Source organism: Sceloporus occidentalis, unplaced genomic scaffold (genome assembly GCF_023333645.1).
Source record: "Sceloporus occidentalis isolate IW3139 unplaced genomic scaffold, rSceOcc1.0.p SCAF_9, whole genome shotgun sequence".
NCBI lineage: Eukaryota > Metazoa > Chordata > Lepidosauria > Squamata > Phrynosomatidae > Sceloporus > Sceloporus occidentalis.
The window spans coordinates 40,123,472-40,146,935 of NW_028316989.1; the positions used below are offsets into that span (position 1 = coordinate 40,123,472).

Below are 23,464 nucleotides of genomic sequence, written 5' to 3' on the forward strand. Positions count from 1 at the left end.
CATCCTAGTAGGGGCTTCTGGGAGTTGAAGTCCAAGACCTCTGGAGGGCCAAGGGTGGTTGTTATTATTATTACTTTATTTATTTATATCCCACTTTTCCCAATATAGGGACTCAAGGCAGCTAACAACACATTTACAACAGTACAATTTAAAAACATTGCAAAAGCATTAAAAAGTATAAATAGGAAGTTTAAAAAACAATTTGAAAAATTTGAAAGTTAAAAGTCAACAACCACTGCCCTAGAGAACATGCACTCTCCCAACTTGTGTTGCTGGTTCTTTTTTGCCATTCAGATGTCCCCCTTCTTCTGTATAGGACACAGGTAATAATATTATAATCCTTTAGCGTGCCACTGGAGTGACTTTTGTTTATGCCCATGAGCTGCCATTGATTTCAGAATGTCTTACAATTAAGTGGTGACTTTGAAAATCAAGCCCTTGGTCTGTGTGCATGTGCATGTACATGTGGATGTGAAAGTCTTTGTTTGCCCTCTAGACAAGGACAGCTTTCTAATAATGGAACAAATGCTACACGTATCTGTCTGGCGTACTGGCAGACATTTTGCCTATTGCAGTGTTGTTGTTTTTGTGCCAGGTCTGCTCCTTTTCCATTTTTCACTCCTTCCTCCAGATGTGATTGTTGCAAAAATGGCAAAGTAGGAAACATTTGCATACCAACAAAATGAAGTTTCCAGCTCCGAAAGATTGCCTGAAAAGCATCTAGGAGGCAGAAGAAACTGTTGAAATTTCAAGTCATCCCCTGTGATGGCCAAAGCTTGGAAGAACTAATTACTATCAATTGCTTGTTTGTAATTAATGCCCCTTTCCAACAGCAAACACATTGGTGCTGTACATTCCAATTATAACTTTAAAAGGGACAAATTTTCTCATTTTTAGTTACTTTTATTGTTTTGGGACTGTGGCCTCACAAAATGATGAAGGAAGAATATCAGTTGGTTCTAGTGCTGCTTTTAACTGTGCTTGCTATGGTTGAATGGAACACTTTCAGATTTTTAAAGTAATAACTAAAAGTAATTACCTATTTTGGGGAATGGAAAGTAAATAGTTATTTGAAACTGGGCCTCTGACAGCAACTTATTACAGTTGGCCCTTGGTATCCGCTGGGGTTTGGTTCCAGGACCCCTCATGGTTACCAAAATACGTGGATGCTCAAGTCTTATTAAATACAGTGGCATAGTGGAATTATGTCCCTTATATAAAATGGCAAAATAAAGGTTTTTCTTTTTGGAATTTATATTTTTTGGAGTTTTTTCAATCTGTGGATGCTTGAATCTATGGATAAAAATTCCATGGATATGGAGCTGACTGTACTATCTTCACCTACTGATGCCATAACCAATTACTTCTGAAGTAACATTTGAAACTCTGAAGTACAGTAGACCCTTCCCATCCATACAGGTTTGGTTCTGGGACATGCACACACCCCTGAAGATGGGGAAAAAACACAGACATTTGCACCTCATATTATTTAATGGGCGATTATGTGCATGTGTCCGCATCAACACGCTCATGTATGTGCACCACCATTAAATAATATGGCTGTGGCAATCTATAGGCAGTCAAGGCTGCTGTAATGACTACAAAAATAAAATATTATCTACCAATAGATTAATATAGTAAATCAGCAGTCTCATCTAATACCAAATCCCACTCCTCTGGTCTTTTCGGAGAAGAAAAAAATGGGTGTACTCCATTTGATAAGGGACCCTCATTTCTTTTCCCAATGAAGCTGAGGCCATCTGCTTCTCCATTGTCTGAAATATGGTACCTCCTTCCTCTCGCCACTCGCTTTGTAAGTGACAGCAATGGGGACGCTTCCTGGCACTAGAGAACTGCCAGGCGGTGATAGGACAGAGAACTGGACATACTCACTAAATGGTGGCAGAAAAGTGCATGCAAATGTAGGGTCTCCTTCCTGTGTGGGTAAATGATGCTGGGCATGCTTCTCTAGCATAGTCGTTGCTATCTCTTAATCTTTTATGGAGGCATTTGTGCTGGGGATACCTTCATGTTGTTGTGGCAGCCCTAAGGTGAACCTATCACAGGGTTTTCTTGGCATGATTTGTTCAGAGGAGGCTTTGCCTTTGCCTCTCTCTGAGGCTGAGAGAGTGTCTTGCCGAAAGCCACCCAGTGGGTTTCCCTGGCCAAGAGGGGAATTCGAACCCTGGTATTCAGATCATAGTCGTAACACTCAAACCACTGCTGGCTCTCATGATATCTTTATACTTTTAAAAAATGTGAGGATGTTTACAAAACCTCTCCTCTCTCCTTTTGATTTTGTGCAAAAATTAGATACTGTATATACCATATTTTCCGGCTTATAAGACAACTGGGCATATAAGACGACCCCCAACTTTTCCAGTTAAAATATAGAGTTTGGGATATACTCGCCGTATAAGACTACCCCTCTTCCAACGCACACCAAATAAAAATTAAAAAAAACATCAGATTTTATTTCAATATGGTAATTTTAATTCAAATGCTTATGACATGCAGGTACTCAGCAGGAAAACCTGTTGTATATAAAGCCTGCTTGGATTGGTCAGCTCTCCCTGCCTGCCCAGCCCTCCCTGTATCCAAGATTTTCTTCTACCGTACTTGTACAGCACCGTCCTTGCTGCTTTCATACGGTCACCACATACGGAGGATATGTGGCCGCTGACATTTTTGAGCTCCCTCCACCATATGCAGTGACCGCAGATTTTCCTGTCCGGCTCAGAAGTTTCAGTCCTATAAGACGACACCTGGCGTATGATACGACCCCCAACTTTTGAGAAAATTTTCCTGGGTTAAAAAGTAGTCTTATATGCCAGAAAATACAGTACTGATGTATAAGCCTAGAAATTTTAGTCAAAAAATAAACTCCAAAACCTTGGGTCGACTTATCCCTGGAGAAAAAAGTAAGTACTTCAACTCTTTTCAGTGTAGTGGTTTGAGCCTTGGGTTCGGATCTCAGCTCAGCCATGTAAACCTACTGGATGACCTTGGGTAAATCATACTCTCAGCCTCAGAGGATGGCGGTGGCAAGCCTACTCTGAACCAGTCTTGCCAAGAACACCCCATGATAGGGTTGCCATAAATTGGAAATGCCTTGAAGGCACACAACAACAAACAAACCATTATGCCTGTTGCAATTTTGCAAGTTCTTTGGCACCGTTATGTGCCTCTAAATTTCACGCTCGACCTATGCACAGGTAATATGAAAATCCATAATTTTGAGCCCAAAACGTGGCCTTGACTTATATATGAGAGTGATTTATAATATATATAGTAAGCACAGTGGGTGTGTATGTGTGTGTTGCATCGGGTAGAAAATGCTGAAAGACTTCTGTCTGTAAATTAGAATTCTGTGCTCAGAGGCCTATCTTTAACTAATAACTGAGAGATTTCAGTATCAAACTCCTCAAGACTTCTTACCTTTGTCCCTTTTTTAATCTGGCAAGCAAAAGGCAAAACAGCACCAGGACTCCTTGTTCCCTGTCTGTTCCAGCGTCTGATTACCAGTTCTAAATTACCAAAGGAGCATGAGAGAGGAGTTGATGTTTGAGTGTACCATTCTTTTACACCACTGTGTATCAAGGGGGAGGTTGTAAACCCATCAGCATTAATTGTGCCTCTGTGGCTTCCTTGCCGTTGTAAATGAGGTGAGAAGCCAGCCCTAGAGCTATAAAGTGTGTTGAGTGCTGCTAATGTTTAGCAACAGTGATGTTTGATAGTCAGCCAGAAAAGTGTGTTGCTTTGATATTTGATGTGTGCTTATACAAGAAACAATCGGGAATAAGTACTCTCAAGGATGATGGTGATGATGATTATGAAGTTTAATCTCTGACTATATGTATTTATACCTTTTCTGCAGAACTGGGACTCAAAGGCATTTATGAAATAAAATACTGTAAATAAAATATTTTACAAAGGGATGCGGTGGCTTAGTGGTTAAGGTGGGGAGCTAGAAGTTCCTTCCTTTTTGGACGATTGGAAGGTTGGCAGTTTGAGGCCCAGCTGCTGCATGATGGAGTGAGCTCCTGTCACTGGTCTCAGCTTTTTACCTAACTACAACAAAATGCAGCTGGAAGCTTAATAGGAGACAAGAAATATTTATTTATTTATTTATTTATACATACATACATATCATTGGGGTAATCTGTTTTTGGTCCCATTCTTTGTAATGTATTAGGACAAAATGCCTCGTGCTGGTCTTGGGCAAATTATGATACAAAAAGGGATGTGGTGGCTCAGTGGTTAAAATGTTGACTCTGACAATTGCAAGATTGGCAGGTCGAGGCCCAAGTGCCATGTGACGAAGTGAATTCCCATCACTAGTCCCACCTTCTGCCAACCTAGAAGTTCGAAAGCATGTAAAAGTGCAAGTAGATAAATACTTGGTGGGAAGTAACAGCATTCCATGCAGTCATGCTGGCCACATGCTCATGAAGAACATTGGCTCTTTGGTTTAGTAACGGAGATGAGCAGCACCTCCTACAATTGGACACAACTTGTCAAAGGGTAAGCCTTGTCAAACCTTGTCAAAGAGAAAAATTTTACCTTTATGATACAGTCGGCCCTCCTTATCCACGGATTTTCTATCCACGGTTTCAAGCATCCACAGCTTGAAAATATTAAAAAAAAAAAGTATGAATTCCAAATAGCAAACCTTGATTTTTCATTTTATATAAGGGACACCTTTTTGCTCTGCCATTATATTTAATGGGACTTGAGCATCTACAGATTTTGTTATTCACGGAGGATCCTAGAACCAAACAAGGAGTGATGGGGAACTATAAGTTCCTTCCTTTCTGTTTTAAAACATTGTAGTCAAGCAATAGCCCAATGTACAAGCAGTGTATGTTTTATTTTCTCTGAATGTGTATGATAAGTGTATGCTTTATTTCATTTATTTTATTCCGCCTTGTGACTTATTTTATTTTATTTTATTCTACCTGGGTATTTAGATAGCATATGTTTGATTCTGGAAATGCAAATCCAGCTTTGGATATGCACCACACTGGAATATACTGGAATTCTCAGCTCAGTCCAAAAATGCCCCGCAATTCAAGCAACATAAGTATTTTCTTCTAGTGCAAGAGGATTAAGGGGATCTTTGTTCAGTAGCATAGTTTCACAGGAGGGCTGTCGTCATGAGCATGAGACCTGTGTCAAGCTGGAGGTAAAGTGAAGCAAGGCAGGGGTCATCTTTAGCCAGCAAGTGGAAACTCTCTTAGTTGCTGAGACTCACAAGCAACCTTTGAAGGTTTAATAGGGGTCAGAGAGTTCTATCTAACCTGTTCTGGCTTCAAAAGACTCATTACTGATGTGACTTTTACTCCCAGACCAGAGCTGGGATGCAATGGCACACAAGACTGATCCTCCCTCTGATATTCTGCAGGTTGCCAGTTCAACACTCGAAAGCAGCTTGCATTGCAAAACTAGCACTGTAAAAAATTCGAACTCCAGCCAACAGCAGAAGATTGTTTCAGGTGTTTGTATGTGTGCTGTGAATTAGTCCACCCCACTCCAAAAATTCACTACAGAAAGATCTCTTTTACATCACACTCACAGACAAATCAGAGGCAAAAATATATCTTTTGAGGAACATAGTATTTTTGATTTCTATGTATGGGTGTGAGAGCTAGAGAGTGAAGAAAGCTGACAAGAGAAAGATAATCTCATTTGAAATGTGGTGGTGATGGTGGGGGAGAATTCTTACTGGTACTTAGGACCAGTGATGTAGACTCGAGTCTATAGAATCGGATCCAGGTCGGATTCAAATGGCTTCTATGACTCAACTTGGACTTGACCAAGCAATAAATTACTCACTTACTCAACTTGACTCAACTCTTGACTTGTGAACTGTATATTTTTAGCAACCGAGTTGCTAGCATCATTCAATTCCAGCAGTGGGTAAGACCTACTCCAGAATGTGAGGTGCATTTCTTGGAGGGGAACAGCAAAAGTGCTCAGCAACTTGAAACAGAAGGATTCCTTTAAAGCTTTGAAAAGCTTTAGAAGGCTTCTCTGATGTGCAGCAGGGACAGGCGACCAAGTAAACCTTCACTCCCACCTCAAGCCCATTACTTAGTGTGTGTGTTCTTCTCTTCCAAGAAACATGTCCCACCTCCTTTTTTTCCCCTGTTAAAGTTGTCTCCCAGACTTGAGAGTTAATTTGAAATTTGACTTGAAAGTATCTTGCGAGGACTTGAAACACAACATGAGACAGGAAGGTAGAGACCAAAACTGACAAAATGAATTTCAACAGAGAGAAATGTAAGGTACTGCACTTAGGTAGAAAAAAATGAAATGCACAGATATAGGATGGAGGACACCTGGCTTAACAAGACTACATTTCATGGCTGGGAATTGAACCCTGGTCTCTGGAGTCATAGTCTGATGCTCAAACCATTATGCTACGCTGGCTCTAAAATGCCAGTTAACCTGACAGAGCTCTCACACTCTCAGCAACACAGAGAGCAACACCGCTACTCATTTGGCCTGACACAATTTCATTGGGGATCATTCTGGATTGGACCCAAACGATTGATTTTTTCTGGAAAATGGGCTTTGATGGAATTCCATACATAATTCTGCTGGATATGTGTGCGCACAACCCCCTATGGCCTTTTCCCCTCAAAATCCCAATGCCTTTTGTATGAAATACCTTAAAAAATTGCAAACAGTAGTACTGCTTTTGAGGAAACTCCAGCAAAAAGCGAAAGAAAACAATTCTTTCTCCTTAGCTTTTTGTGGGTTTTTCGAGCAATGAGGCCGTGTTCTGGAAGAGTGTTTTCCTGACATTTCACCAGCAGCTGTGGCTGGCATCTTTCTCAAGAATGAAAATCATGTCTCTTTTAAGCCCCTCTCCCTACCATCACCAAGGTTGAGAAAATAGGTGAATGTTCTTTACCTTCCTATCAACCTCAATGTAACGACATTGACTTTTCCACCTTCTGCCACCTCCCAGTCCCTCCTCCACTGTACTTGTGAAGTATCCTGTGAGCAAGCTCTCAGAAAGCTTTTTACTTTGTGGGAAAAGAACCCATTAGTTGGAAACACCCCCACTCCCTGTTTTTGCTCTGCTAGACTGACATGGAATGACTCATGGCAAAGGAGGAGAAACCTGAAGTGCTTTTATGGGTTATGCCAGGTCAGTGTCTAGTTTGTTTGCCCTTTGATTCTTCTGATCAGTCACACTTCTTTGGCTTTGTCTGTTTTAGGATTCTTTCCAACGTTGTTGTTTAACTTAGCAAATAACCTATCTCCAGGTATTTGAACCCAAGGAAAGGGAGATGGCGTTGCGAAAATATGGTATAGGTATTGATCAGTTACCACGAATGTCTGTTGCTGCTGCTGTTGTTGAGAATCTGATATTTTCTCGGCACTGTACAAATTTAAAGAAACCATTACAGGAACCCACAGAATTATCATCTAAAAGACATGGTGCAAAGGGAGGAGGGAAAAAACATATTTGAGGCATGCTACTTCTGAGTTACATAAATAAACATAAAATGGTACAGATGGACGCAAATGTGAATGGGTCAGATCAAGTTTGAACTTGCACTAGAAGTGAAGTGGAAAAGATTATAATGCTGGGGGGAAATTGTAAGCAGCACGAAAAGAGGAAGAGCATTACAGATGGGTTGAATCAATAAAGGAAGCTGCATCCTTCAATATGCAAGACCTGGTTAGAACTGCTAATAACATAAACTTTTCTAGGTCTGTCATTGATTTGGCTGTCGTTATTGCTATTGCAACAATACAATGTTGTGGTTGCGTGCCTTCAAGGGTTATGGAAACCCTAAGACAAACCTATCACGGTTTTCTTGGCAGAGGGGGTTTGCTTTTGCTTTCTTCAGAGGCTTTTGCTTTCTTCAGAGGCTGAGCAAGTGTGACTTGCTTAAGGTCATTCAATCGGTTTCCATGGCTGAGTAAGGATTTGAACCCTGGCCTCCAGAGTCATATAGAACTTTCAAACCACTACACCACATTGGCTCTCTTTGTGCCTTCTTTTCCAATTTATGGCAACCAATAGACTTGGCAAGATTTATTCAGAGGTTTGGAAGTTCCAAGCTCTGTAAGTTTATCACAGTGGGGCTAATTTCAGCTTTAAAGAGAGCTTAAAGTGCATTTAAAGCATCCCGCAAATAAAGTGAAAGTGGCGAATAATTGCATGAATGATTACCACACATAATTGTGCAAATAAAGTGATATAAAAATGCATTGTCACTGAAATCCCGGAAGTAAAAAGCTGACCATTAATGCTTCTTTGTGACCACTTTAATGGCAGCTTTTGTGCGACATCGTGTGAAATCGTTTCGCATAATTATGCAATTTTTCTGGGCTGTTAATGGGATAAACTCCCAATCTCCTTCGTGTGATAAAGTCAATAGAATTGGAAGAGACCGCATCCAGTGCAACCCCTTGCCATATTTGGGTTGGAATGGATCTTCGAGGCCATCTAAACCAACCCCCTGGTTATTATGCGAATGCTTTAAATAGAGGAAATAATGCAAATTACACAAAGAAGACATACAAATGCATTTTTAAAAAAATTATTTAATTTATACAAGGAGCAAAATCCACTCTCACCCATTTTTACAGCAGAATTGATGTTACCTTGGAGGAGAATACAAATTTGAACTGCATGAAATGCACCACTCTGGATATGATTTTGACTTACCCCAACTTCCACCCCTTCCCCCTTGTTTCCCGCTCCTGTTTCTCTTGTTTGGCCTTGGTTTATATTTAAAATTAAATGGGTAATTTCTAGCATAATAAATGAAAGGGCATCTGAGGAGTCTTAAGGACTGAGTTTCAAGTAATAGAGCCAAGGAGAAACCCTGTAATTTCCAAAGGCCTTTATGTGGCATGTGGGATCTCCTGCTGGCTCTTTAAAATTACTCATTGGAAGAAATTCTGGACAGGGGAGGATTACATCTGATCATAAAGTGTGGTTTTACTGTGAAGAATAACATTGTTAAAACACCACTTTCATAGTCATCAGAATCTGAAACAGAACAGTGTGTGTGTTCGTGTGTGTGTAAAATCTTCTATTCCAGCGCATGCACTTTGCGTCATGACAGTAAGAGACTGTGACCGTTAGTTACTTTTGTAGCTCTGCAGCGCCTTTAACCATGGAGAAGTCACAGCTTGGTTCACATCCATCATTTGTCTAAGATTTTTCAGAGTCTTGAACTTCCTTCGGCTCTCTGAGTTGGCATATTTCATTCATCTGCACCTGTCACCTCTACCACAAAAACAAAGAGCTCATCCAAATTGCCAAGTCAAATGCATGGTTTACTCTGTTTGGTTGTCATTGGTTCAAAACACACTGCAGAAATAATCCAGTTTGAGACCACTTTAACTACCCCGGCTCAGTGTTGGGCAATCCCGAGAATTTAGTTTGTTGTAGCTCTCTGACAGAGAAGGCTAAATGTCACCCAAAACTACAGTTCCCAGACTTCCCTAGCATTGTGCCAGGGCAGTTAAAGTGGTCTCAAACCAGATTATTTCTGCAGTGTGTTTTGGATTTTAGCTTCAAATGTCAATATTTGAAAAGCTCTTTTGAAAATAGTAAAAATGCATGTAAAAATGCTGAAAATGCTGTAGTGATTAAGCAAAGTTTTGTAGCTACTGTATATACTCAGCTGTAAATTAATCTCATGTATAAATTGAGAGCCGGTTTGGGGGGCAGAATTACGGATTTTGATATGACCCATGGATAAATTTAGGGTAAAATTTAGGGGCATATAGCAAATGATCTAAAAGATAAAGCAAAGGAAAACAATGCCAGAGAACTTACATGTCTAGCAGGCATAGCTACAGTATTGTGCTCACACTAAAGGCTGGATGGATAAGAAAGTAAAGAGGGGGATGTGAGTGCTTCCAGGACAGATTACACTTTTGCCTTTTGCTAGGGATGGTTCCCATACATACATACATACATACGAGTTAATGTGCAGTACTTACACTGACTTATGGATAACCCGCCTCAGGTTTTTTTGGGTCAATATTTTGACTACAATTGCTAGACTTATACATTAATATATACAACAGTATCTCTTCTGATTTTGAAAATAAGTCAGAAAACAATCACTTAATTTGTCTCCTATCAGTGCTGTATTTCTGAAGTGGGAATAAACCAAACACTCTTGTATGTGACTAAGAAGTATTACTTGATAGTTGACTCACTTGATGCAACACAGAGTACTTAAAACTGTCCTGTTCTTGATCCTAGGCAGTAGGAACAGATGTACAGTTTGGCCCTATGAGACTCCACCAAGATCAACTTCAGGTAAGCCATATTGGACATTGAGATTTTTACACCTGTGAACTCTAGGGATGTAAATCTTTGTGTTCTTCATCCTCACAAGCAAGAATGAATAATTCCTGCAGTATTCCATTCACTGGATGAGAACAGTTTAACATAGGAACAATAAATACTACATATCCAGTCTAAATAATGTAATTGCAAATAATATATATATAGTAGTAGTATAATACTGTAAAAATAATAACTATAAAGCAAATTTCATTGCTAGGATAGATTAAATTATTAAAATATATTTTAAATAAAATAAAGCATACTAAGGAGACCAAAATTATATATATTTTATTTTTAGATCACAAATAGCGATCACTAATATATTCAAAGAGTTGCATACCACAAAAGGAATGAAGAAAGAAGAAGAAAGAGGAGGAGGAGGGGAAAGAGAGAGAAAAGAGAGAAAGGAAAAGAGAGAAAAGGAAAAATGAAATGTCATTTCCAGACTTACAATGGTTCCCTCTCTACCAAAACTGTAGCTGATTCCTCATACTGGCGGTGGCCTGTGATATGTTCAATGTAATGTCTTGGGACCATCTAATGGCATCTGACACCATTAGCTTGTGTTAATTTTCTGAATTTGTTGGCATATTTTCGTTAACACTAGAGTTTATTTTGTCTGTGTGGATTGTAGCAGTTCAGTTGGAATGTTGTCTGTTCCTGGTGATGTATTCTTCCCAGTTTCTCTCATTGCAGTTTCCACCCCTCTTTCTAGAGAATGTGGGGTTCATCTTTGCATGGTTCTTCAGCAATCGATATAGAACTCCTGATCTGCTGTATATTTCTGATGTGCTTCTTCAACTTTACACTTGGTATCTTTCACTACACACAAATGCACACACAGAAATTTCTATACAATCCCTTTTTGCCACACACTGTCCGTATACAGGGAGCTTTGGTGTGGTGCAGCATTTTTGAGTGTTGGACTAAGACACTGGGAGACCAAGGTTCAAATCTCTGCTCAGCCATGGAAAGCCACTAGATGACCTTTGGGCAAGTCACTCTTTCTCATCCTGAAAGGAGGACAATGACAGACCCCTTCTGAACAAATCTTGCTGAGGAAACCATGGTGGCATTGCCTAAGGTCATAATAAGTCCAAAAATACATGAAGGTACACAATAACAACAGTAACCTAATAATGTGCCTTCCCCGTTTCAGAGTTCTAGCACAATCTTCCCCAAGTGGTGCAGTCTTTATATTTCTGGACTGAAATCCCAGTTGTCCCTGACCATTGGCTGTGTTAGATCGGACTGATGGGAAATAGAGTCTAAACAATCTGCACAGTACTAGGTTGGAGAAGATTGCTATAGCTCAGGTAGAATCCTGCAAAGTACTTAAAATTGTGAATGCCTCAATTTCAATGACACCTGCATGTCTTTATATCCATCTCTTAATTTGATTTACAAAATCTGGTGGTTTTTAAAAATAAGGTTTTGTCTTGTTGTCTTTTTATCTTGAACCAGGTACTTTTAGTCTTTGCCAAAGAAGACAACCAGAGCAATGGATTCTGCTGGGCATGTGAGAAAGCAGGATTCCGGTGTAACATTGCCAAGACACCTGAATCTGCTCTTGAGTGTTTTCTGGAAAAACACCATGAAATCATTATTATTGATCACCGACATTCAAAATACTTTGATGCAGAAGCACTGTGCAGGTGAGTCTTCTCTGCCTGAGAAGAGCAGTCCATCTTCCCTCCAGATGCTCTGGAGAACAACATTCACTAGCTCTATATAAGAGAGAAATGCTCCATATTTCCCCATTTCCTCTCCAACGTGGAGATAACAAGGAGTAGACTGGAGGTTGCCTCTCCTCTGTCTGCATCTTTACTGAATGGTGAGAAGTCCAGTCTCCCAACAGTCATGAAGGCAAACTTTCACATAGGCACCATTCCCTTCTAGCTTAGTAAAAGAGAGGAGAGGCCAGGACCTGCTTTGACTCTTGCCTTATGCCCAGCTGATGATTTTGGAAAAAGGTAGTCTGTTGGACTGCAACTCTCAGAATCCTCTCACAATGGCAAAAGAGGTTGGTGAACCCTGTTTTTGGGAAACCCACCTCCCATTATTGATTAAAACAAGTGATATGCATTCATTCATTCATACATTTATGGTCATATACCAAATAAACAAGCAATATAATATTCTGCCAATATTTCTAATCTGCTGTGTTTGTTCTCTTGATCTAGACTGCACCTGCACTGCAGAAATAATCCAGTTTGACATCGCTTTAACTGCCAAGACTCAGTGCTATGGAATCCTGGAATTTGTAGTTTGTTGTGGCACAAGAGCTCTCCAACAGAGAAGGTCTGAATATCTGAAAACTACAAATCCCAGAATTTCACAGCACTGAACCATGGCAGTTAAACTGGTGTCAAACTGCATTAATTCTGCAGTGTGGATGCAGCCTTAATCAGTTGTTAGGATTCAGATTCTATTTTTTTCATTTTAGGTTTCTCATGAACGAACATAAAATAAATGCAATTATCTTTCTTTCAAAAGATATTGCTGAACTTATTAACTTATTTTCATTTCTTTTTTCTTTATAGGACCATTAGAACAACAAAGCCGTCAGAAAACACTGTTATTATCGGTGTCGTAAGGAGGTAAATGAGAAATATCACAATGTTCCCAAATGAAATCATAAATGAATGCAAAGTCCATGGTTGCAACAGACCTGTAATTCTGAAATAATGGCTTGTCTTCTATGATTTTTTTTTTTAAATAATGAATGTTAGTTGGTAGCTACTGAGTGTGAATTTTCAGGTTTGGCGACTGTGGCTGCTATGCATACACTTGTTAAAAATGAATTTCTTTTAAAGAAATGCCTCATTTTTGTGATATCTGCACAATTGAGGGTGAAGCCACATGTGATGGCAACAGGTTCTTGTGTTTGACTAGGGCAGGGGCTATTTTTGGGAATATGAAATGCAGGTGGAGAGGTGAGTTCTGGCTATTTTGGTTGCTCACAGAAGATAGGAGGGTGTGCTCATAGATGGAGTGCCCCCCTCTCCTGGAGGTACATCTGAATTGCCTCCCTCATATTATCTGAATTGCTTCCCCAATTTTATCTTCTCCACCAGTAAACAGTAGCAGTAGTGGTGCCTGTTGGGGCTTTACAACTCTCTCTGGGAGAGAGTTTGGATGCAGTGCTAAGACATAGCATAGCTCCCTGTGTCCCATCCAAAAGGCGTATGCAAGTGCACTAGCCACAATTATGTACATGTGTATCACTAACAGGATGCTGCCCAGTGACTCACTGCAATGTTACAGTTTTTCAGAAATTTACACCATTTGTAGACTATTATACAGTGATCATATTCAGATATGGAGACAGAGGAGGATGGTATGACATACAGTTCACTTCAGCTGCTGTAAGGTAGCCTCCCTCCATGAAAATTCTTTCTCACCTGGCTCTTAGACTTTCTTGTCCCTGGACTGTTGGCAAGTAGAAAGCTGATGATGTTTACTCTATGGATTATGTTGGTTTATAGCTGTGTTTGGGGTGTGTGTGTGTGTGTATATTATATGCATATTCGTATATTGGATAGCACTGGCCACTGCAGATTTTTTTTTAAATGTAATTTTCATAGAATCCAGCAGAGTTTATAGCTATGTAACCATTACTGGATAACTGCCATAGCAAGTATCTCCAGGCAGCCTCTTTGGAAAATGCCATGTGAGATCAGATACAAGAATGCCATTGCAGGCTATGGATGTTTGGGATGTAATTCTTCACTGATTTCCTTCTTGAAAGAAGTAATGAGTAACTTTAGAAGCCACTTCATACTGTGAAAAAATCTTAGAAAACAGCACCATTTAAAAAAAAATATTTGTGCGTTAGGACTTGTTCTTTGCAAAATTTACATGTCGTTGTTTTGTGCAGAATCTTTTTTTTTTTTTTAAATTCGGGAAACAGCAGAAAATGTCTTCTGTGCAAACTAACCAGATGTAAACTAAATTACATAGAATAAGCCATGAACTGCAAAGATTCCCATCAGTCCAGGATTATTCTCTCAACAATCAAGGAAGATATTTTTAAAATATTTTAAAATATTTTTTTCCATCCCTCATGAATGTCAGTATGACTAACTGGGGGACAACCATTTTTCATTTGACGTTATACTTCTGAGTTATTATTGGGTTTCTGTATTTCTTTTTTGGGGTGTGTGTGTAAGTCACTTAAGTTTGTGCAAAGGGGTTGCTGTGTAGGTATATTTCTGATGGGGATGATGATGATGATGATGTGTGCTATCTTGCTGTTCTTCCTCTTTTCTTTTTAAGACATGCAGAACGTGAAGAATCCTCAGTATTACCCTTCCTTTCTGCAGGTTTCACAAGAGTAAGCATATTTATATACTTTAATATGTTAGCCTGGTGGTTCTTAACCTGTGATCCATGGATCCCCGAGGATCACAATGTCCTTACAGGGGTTCTGCAGGGCCTCAGAGGGTTTACTTGCCATTCCTGCCTCTTTCACCCCCTGCCCTCCCATAATCCTAGTGGCCATGCTGGCTGGAGGTGAGCTTTGGAAGTTGTAGTCCAAAAAATAACCTTTTTAGCTTCTGTACTGAGATGTGACAATCCCAGATTAATTTTGTAAATGCCTGGAAACTGCTGCATTTCTCCACTTCTTGGACAACTATGTAAATGTTGACAAGCATATTTGTGTGATGAGTAGCAACTAGGAATTAATGGATCATGATGCAGATCCATGTCAGTTTCATATCTTTGCTCAGCATTTTATTCTTCTGCCATAAGTTTGTTCTTGTTTCCCCATTAATCTACAGTTTAAAAGAACACACACAGAAAATCCACATTCGCTTTGAGCATATTTCTTCCCACATTACACATTTGTGCATTAGGATCATGTTGGTTAGTTAAAAACCCAAGTAAATCCAGTGACTTAGCTACTGGAAGGTTAGTTACTAAGTTACTGAAAAGCAGGGAAATCCCATTCATTCAATGGGTCTACTTTAATTGGGACTAACAATGGAATTTAGGCCATTATCTTTTAAAATATGAGACTCTGCATGGTGTAGTGGCTTGAGTGTTGGATTAAGACTCTGGGAGACCAAGGTTTGAATCCTCACTCAACCATGGAAACCCAGTTGGTTATCTTGGGCAAGTCATACTCTCTCAGCCTCAGAGGAAGACAGTGGCAGACCTCCTCAGAATAACTATTGCCAAGCAAACCATGTGATAGGGTCACTTTAGGATCACTATAAGTTGGAGATGACTTGAAGGCACATAGCAAGATAAAAGAACCTCTAATATACGGACTTTTGTATGCACTGACCCTGAAATGTGCCTTTTTATATGCAGCTTAGCTTAAAGCAAACATGACTGTGCATTTGACCCATTTTTGAGGCAATAACTATATCACACCCCTTGATGAACTGCAAAACTAGAAGCATAACTACATTGTGATCCACATTTGTTTCAGGAAATATAAGATGGTTCTGTTTGCTGGATATAACTCCCTTTTTGCAACAGCTCCACTGTTGGTCCATTTCTGGGCACAATTCAAAGTGCTGATTATGACCTTATAAAGCGTTATACAGCCAGGATATTTGAAAATCTTTATCTCCCTGTATGTAGGCATTATTTCAAATGAAGGAACTGAGAAAACCATTATTATAAATCCTGTGTAAGCCAACAGATGACTTTAAGGCACATAGACATACATATGAGTCTCTTTGAGCTCTAAGATCTTCAGGAGAGGCCCTTCTCTCTGTGCCACTACCTTCCCCAGCAAATTTGTTGGGAACAAGGGAAAGGGCCTTTTCAGTGATTGCTCCCAGAACTCCCTCCCAAGGATGGTTAGGATTGCTCTCCTTCTATTGACAAGTGAAAACTTTCCTATTCATAGAATCATAAAATTCTATTTCATCAGGCTTTATGAACAAGCAAGGGAGTAATTCTGACATTTTTTACTTTGTGTGTGTATTATTATTTTTTTACAGAGATATGTAGAAAATCCCAATAGCATGGCCTGTTACAATGAACTCATTCAGCTGGAATTTGGAGAAGTGCGGACACAATTTAAACTAAGGTAATTTTATCTTACCTAACTATTGCCATTAAAGGCTCCATTCACACTTATGTTTTTGTGCCGAGTAGATCTGGGGAGATTCAATGATGCAATCCCAAATCAAAGTCCCCACTGTGGTACCCCAATCGAATCTCTGTTGGAGTTCACACTGCCATTAGTAGCGATTTAAAATGGAGCTGCCATTTTGGTCATTCTCGCTTGTTTTTTAAACTGCCAATCAAAAGTGCACCTGCGTCACACTGTTTGGGCAAATCCCCTCCCCCACATCAGCCTCGGAGAATGGCGATGGCTAGCCCCTCTGAAGAAACATTGCTAAGAAATCCTAGGATAGGTTTGCCTTTGAAGAAGTCACACTCTCTCAGGCAAAAAACCCCCACGGATTTAAATGTGGAGTATAATAAGTATCTCTCTCCCCCATGTCTTCCTTCCCCTTAGGGAAAACTATGCATCTCCTCAAGGCAATGTAGCACCCAGGCAGCCCACCGAGTTTCGAGGGGACTGAGAGGAGAGGGAGAGAACTGCAGTGTTGCTGTCCCTTCTGCCTGAGGAAAGGAAGGAGGGAGAAAGTGGTTTTTAAAAAGAAAGATCTAGGATCCTTTTTTAAAGTACACTAATGATGTTCCTGGAAGAACCGCCTCCCTGGCTTTGGCTTTGGCTGGCAGGGAGAGAGCAAGGAGTGGTCATCATCCGACCCCTGTGCATTAACTCCTCCCTTCCTCAGCGCTGAATTGAATCAAGAGCAAGTTCCCATTTGTGGCTGGTAGAAAAAGACTGGCTCTTTTCAAAAGAACCTCTAAAATCCCCATTTCCAAAAAACCCAAGTGAAGGGGGATTTACACCAGGCAACTGTTGTATTCGGGCCAGAAAAAGTTGGCACAAATGTGAATGACCCCAATTTAAACTGTTTTCCAAACCGGTTTAAAACATAGTGTGGACAACCCCAAAGATGCCAGTCCTCACCAGGATAAGAAAGAGGTCATTCTGGTGCCATGCGCTGTTCAACGTTCTAGTGGACAGCTGAAGGTAGTGACTTAGAGGTTGGGGTGTAAATTGCTGTCAGAATTCTTCTCATCCCTGAAGAAGGATGGAAATATATTTACTGTTCTCCCGGCAGGTGAAGTGTGAGAAAATTAAAACACAGGGCAGAGGTCACCCATTCCAATTGGGGCAGGAATTCCCATTTGAAATTCAATGTTCTGGTTGGTTTTATTGTTTTATTGCTTCAGTACTAGGTTGAGCAGTTAAACAGCAGGGGTGCAATTGAGCCTGTCTCTCACATGGGTCTAACTTTGTTGTTGTGTGCCTTCAAGTCATTTCTGACGTATGGCAACTCTAAGACAAACCTATCACAGGGTTTAGTCGAAGATTTTCATAGCCGGCATCCATAGTTTTTTGTGGGTTTTTCAGGCTATGTGGCCATGTTCTAGAAGTGTTTATTCCTACTCTGCTCACTAACCTTCCTGCTATATATACCCAACTCTCCTCCATGCCAGCATTCTCTGAAGATGCCAGTCACAGATGCTGGCGAAACATCAGGAATAAATCCTTCTATAACATAGCCACATAGCCCAAAAAAACCCATCAAAAACTATGCATGCCAGCCATGAAAGCCTTCGACTTCACATTAGAGTACAAGACTTAACTACACCTGCGAGAGCTTTATGACCCACCAGTTGATGGAGGATTTTGGCCTTGTTCTCCAAGTATTGCACTGGTTGCTTGATTGCCAACTTTAGGCTCTTGGGATTGACTTGGTTTCATTACACATACCAGAACAAAGCATATGTTTACAAACCTGTACATCACTCTGTGTTTTCTTCATAAGCCAGGCATAAACCAGGAGTGGAATCATTTTGTTGCTGCTTTTGTTAAATATTCTGTCTCTCTGTGTGTGCATATGCATAAGTCCCTTCAAGTTGGCTGCTTTACCACTTCCTTCTTCTGGAATACAGCCTACAGCACCTGGCATTCCTTGGCAGTCTGCCATCCAAGTACTAAGTAGGGTTGACCCTGCTTAAATTCCTAGATCAGACAGGATCTGCTGCCTTTGTTAAATACTAGGGCATCAGAAATCCTTTCCAATCCCTGGAAACTACAAAGGGGGCCATAGCTCAAGAGAAGGCCATGGCCTGAACAGGGGCACTCCACAATGCATCATTTTGTTGCTGTTCCTAGTTTCTATTTCTTTCTCTACAGAAAAGTCATGTGGCACAGGTCTCACGCGTCTGCTTCTTATTTCCCTTTTATTTTCAGGGCTTGTAATTCAATATTTACAGCACTGGAGAAAAGTCAGGAGGCCATTGAGATTACAAGTGAAGACCATGTAATACAGGTTTGTTCTGCTTATTTTTATGAATGTTGGTTGTTTTTCTTTGGGTTTGTATAACTTAGTTCCAGTTCACAGTGTTATTTGGACATTATATATTTGCATGTGTGTATCTGTAATGGAATCTTGGTTTTCTTGATTCTGTGCATATTTTCCACTGTTAGCTTAAGCACTTTCTGATTTAAATAACACTTACAATGAACAAACATTGATTAGTATAGCATTTGTGTTCATGGAGAAACATACTTACTTACAAAACTTTATGGCCTTTTGTATTTAATTCAGAGTTAATATGACACAGGCTTTGTTTTCTTTTGCTGCTTTGAAGATTAGGCATAAACTTTTTGAAGAGGGAGGCAGGATAGCAGTGAGTTGTATAAATGATGTCTTTCAAATGGTAATATTTTATTTAACTTTGGGGAGTGGAGATATAGAAGGCTTTAAAGCACTGGGGATGCAGGAGAAATTTGTCAGTTCCAAATATTTGTTTGAGGTTACCGAGCACAATCAGGAAAATATCTGTATCCCAAAATTTGCACTTTACAGAATTCTGCAGTGCAGATCAAAACTCAGAAACATTCTGAAAAATACACCTTCATAGCCACGAATTCTGGTTGTGAATTCAACCATACACAACCAGTGGAATTGTATATAATCAGACTTGAGCATCCATGGATTTTATACAGATGGGTTATCCACAGAGGTTCCTGGAAGGAAACCCCAGCGGATACCAAGGGACCACTGTATATGAAGGAATCAAATGCAAAGGTCTGCATCATAGAGCAAGTGTTTATTTAATTATTTAGATCCTGTCTGTCTCCTGGCATACAACCCATAGCAGCTAAATATGTCCAAAAATAGGTACCAAAGCAAAAACGCAAACAAAAATGCCTGTGAATCTTTTGCATGGCAATTTCTTGCATGAATTTTGCCATGTTTACAAATTGATATGAAAGTGGTGTAAAACAAAGTTACAGGTTTTGGTGAAACTGAAATTCACTGATTTTTCCTTTCATAATTATAACTCAACAAACTGAATGCAGGGTATCATCCAAGTGTTATGGTCTGTTGGAAGCTCTGTACTCTTATGTTAGCATTACTATTAACACAGTAAGATGTTGCTGCCTCTTTGTTGCCCTGTTATTTTATGCTTTCACATTTGATGTTGATATTCTATAATTGCTCTGATCAAGGAATCAGTCTAACAAAGGTTGCGGCTCTGGACCTGAATCCTATAAGTTAGTCCTAACTAAAGTACATCCACTGAATCAATTATTGTATCATTATTATTATCAACACACAGGTAAAATGAATGGCTTCAATTGGTCTACTCTAGCTGGGATTAATAATAGGATTTGAGCCATGAACACACTTACTATGAAGTAAGGTTTATTGGACCCAAACATCTGAGCAAACCCAAATAGATATGCTCTGAAATTTCAGTTCACTACTGTGATACTGGAAGACCAGGGTTCAAATCCTTGCATGGACATGGAAAACCACTGGGTAGCCAGGGTACATTATACACTCTCATCCTCAGAGAAAGGCAACAAATCTTTCCAAGAAAACTCAATTACATGTTTGCCTTAGGCTACCATACACTGGAAACAATGTGAAAGCACACAACAACAACCTGTGATGGTTTAGAAAATTGTACATATCTGTTCCTTCCGATTTGCTAATATATTTTATTCTGTATTGTAGGATGAGATGCTTTTTTTATCAACTTTTTTTGTTAGGAATAGAACAGAGAAAGTAATTTTATATGAACCTGAGAAATTCACAGGAAGATTTAAAATGGGATGAATGGTCAGTGAATCTGTGATTTTCTGTTATCATTTTAGTTTCACTGAAATGCCTTTTTCAAATTTCACAGTATGTAAATTCTGCATTTGAAACAATGATGGGCTATCAAAAAGGAGAATTAATAGGAAAGGAACTAACAGAAGTGCCTACAAATGAAAAAAAAGCTGATTTCCTTGATACTATTAATTCTTGCATCAAAATAGAAAAGGTAAGAACATTCCTTTATAATTTTGCATCACTTTAACATTAACAGTGCATCAGTGGATAATGTGGGCCTTGAACCTCTGTCACATAGCAGAACTTGGGAAGAATGTGGCAAATCGTGACCCCCAAGATATTCTTGAATCACATCTCCCAGCATTCCTCACGATTGACTAAGTTGATAGGAGTTGCAGTCCAACAAGATCTGGATGGCCATGTTTGTCTACCCCATCTTAAACTGACCCACTTTAGTCATTGAAGTAATGATAAAATTCATTCACTTTGAATGGCTGCCTGAAGTCACTGCAAGTTAAGTAGGCTAGAAATGTAACATTAAAAGGCCATCTTTACATTTAGTTCTGCATACAAGTGTGTCTGAACTGTACATCTAAAATGTAGATAGATAAATATTTACTACAGTCACAGACCAGCATAAGAGTAACAAAACAAGAGAGTTCATAAAAGAAATAAAAATAAATATATTTAAAAATACAAATACAGGTAATTGTCTATCTGTCAAAGAAACAGAGTCCAGCTAATCCTAACAAAGCCCAGCCAGAATTCAATTACTAATCCGCAGTGCAAGTCATCACCTGTTGTATTTAAATTGCTTCTGCACAAATTTTAGCTACTTTATGTGTTATAGTAGGATTAATGTCTGAAAACAGCAAAGAAACAAAATACTGTTCTGAACATCCTGGATGTTTGTGGAGTATTGACAAAATAAGCTCAGTATGTAGGTCTCTATAGTATAGACACTGAAAAAGTACATGTTCCAGTGATTCTGTTAGACCGGAATCACAGGGCCAGTGTCTTTCCAGATATGGGATCTTCCTATAGCGTCCTTCAAATATCTCACAAAACTACAAATTCCAGAATTCTGTAACACTGAGCCATGGCAGTTAAAGTGGTGCCAAACTGCATTATTTCTACAGTGCAGATTAGACATCAGCCATGCTCAAAATATTGCCATGCTTTCCAACTGCTTTGACATGGCTGCTTCCCCCTGTACACAGAAAGCGCAGCCCAGAATCCTCAACAATACCTTGGTCTATGGCATGTTCTCCAGAATAGGGTAGCTTTACTGTGCCATGGAGTGCAAAAGACCATTGCTGTTTCTTAGAGGAAGAAAGTAGTTATCGTAGTGCTGGCGCAGACAGTAAGAGAGAGGGTTGCCACTTCAAAGATATGCATTTGTCACAGCATACGTGTGGCCCTGTCTGAGTCAGATGTGGTGGTGGATGCCATTTTAAGAAGTACAAAGATGTTGATGCTACGCTTGTTGAAGATGCTACAATTAATCACAGGGACTACGCACATCTAGGCATTGATGAATGCAGAAGACGATGCAAAGAAGGAATGACTCATGGAGTTTATGTATCAAAGGCATGATCTGTAAAGAAAATGCTGTGGTTGCCATTTGCATCTGGCCATGAACATAAGTGACACACTCTTCCCAGGAGTGTGTTTGAATATATTGAAGAAACAAAGGCTAAAATGACATGGTTTTGCACTATTGGGAAAGTGTATTTGGTGTTAACTGGGTTTCATTATGGTTCTGTGGCATTTGTTCTTTTTATTATACATAATTCAGAATGTGGAGCATTTTTGGACTGTCGGAATCCCACAGCCCACATGACTGCTAATCTTTCTGGCTGGAGGATTGTGAGAGTTGCAGTTCAAAAAGTAACTTTGCCAGGCTCTAGTATAGCTAACTGTCTATCTACCTAATGATATAAAACTAACACTGCCTCCAGTCCCAGTGGTATATAGCCATATAGTAATCATGATAACTAGTAGTAGATTACTAGCCTATAACTATCATAATGACTAGTAGCCACTTATGTATTTACCCTCTTTCAAAAGGAATCCTTCTAATTTGGGGGTTCAAACTGTGACAACCGCAGTGTGTGAATTGCTTGGCTGTAAATCTATGTGCATCCTCCTTTATTCCAAAGTGCGTCTCACATGAGTCAGTCTTTTTATATTATGTACAGATTGTGGGCTGCATTAGTGTGATCATATTTCTGAACAGCCATGAACATTCAAAAGTGCTCCATCAAAGCTAAATAGCATTAGAATCATAGAGTTGGAAGAGATCCCAAGGGCCATCTAGTCCAACCCCCTGCCATGCAGTCATTCACAATCAAAGCACCCCCAACAGATGTCCATGCAGCCTCTGTTTAAAGACCTCGAAAGAAGGAGACTCCACCACTCTCCAAGGAAGTGTGTGTCACTGTTGAACAGCCTTTACTGTCAGGAAGTTCCTCCTAATGTTGAGGTGGAATCTCTTTTCCTATAGCTTCCATCCATTGTTCCATGTTCTAGTCTCTGGAGCAGCAGAAAACAAGCTTGTTCCATCCTTAATTTGACACCCCTTAAAATACTTAAACAGGGCTAGCATATCACCTCTTAACCATCTCTTCTCCAGGCTAAACATACCCAGCTCCTTAAGTCTCTCCTCATAACGCATGGTTTCCAAACCTTTCACCATTTTGGTCACCTTCCACTGAACACGCTTTAGCTTGTCAGCATCCTTTTTGAATTAGGGTGTGAATTGTGGTCTGAGCAAGTAGAGACAATGGGTTTCCTTACACATAAAATTTCCATACCTGGCTGAATCGCCACTCAAATGTCACTCAAAACATCCCTCAAAGGTGGAGGAAGTGCATGTATGGAAGCCAGGCATGCTTCCTCAATCATCATGGAAATGTTACTCCCTGTAGCATTCCTGAATTGTCTCAAG

General features: G+C 39.8%; 1 protein-coding gene across 2 annotated transcripts in view; it reads left to right on the top strand.

Annotated features, from left to right (window-relative positions):
- The window catches only part of PDE8A (phosphodiesterase 8A), a 119,085-nt gene that overhangs the window by 69,598 nt on the left and 26,023 nt on the right, over window positions 1-23,464 (top strand). The window contains exons 2-8 of one of the 2 annotated variants that reach the window (XM_089539009.1): window positions 10,250-10,306; window positions 11,801-11,991; window positions 12,880-12,936; window positions 14,615-14,672; window positions 16,297-16,385; window positions 18,639-18,717; window positions 20,588-20,725. In XM_089539009.1, coding sequence (XP_089395135.1) covers window positions 10,250-10,306; window positions 11,801-11,991; window positions 12,880-12,936; window positions 14,615-14,672; window positions 16,297-16,385; window positions 18,639-18,717; window positions 20,588-20,725 — 669 coding nt within the window. The remainder of the gene's footprint in view (window positions 1-10,249; window positions 10,307-11,800; window positions 11,992-12,879; window positions 12,937-14,614; window positions 14,673-16,296; window positions 16,386-18,638; window positions 18,718-20,587; window positions 20,726-23,464) is intronic. The other variant, XM_089539010.1, reaches the window with a different exon arrangement.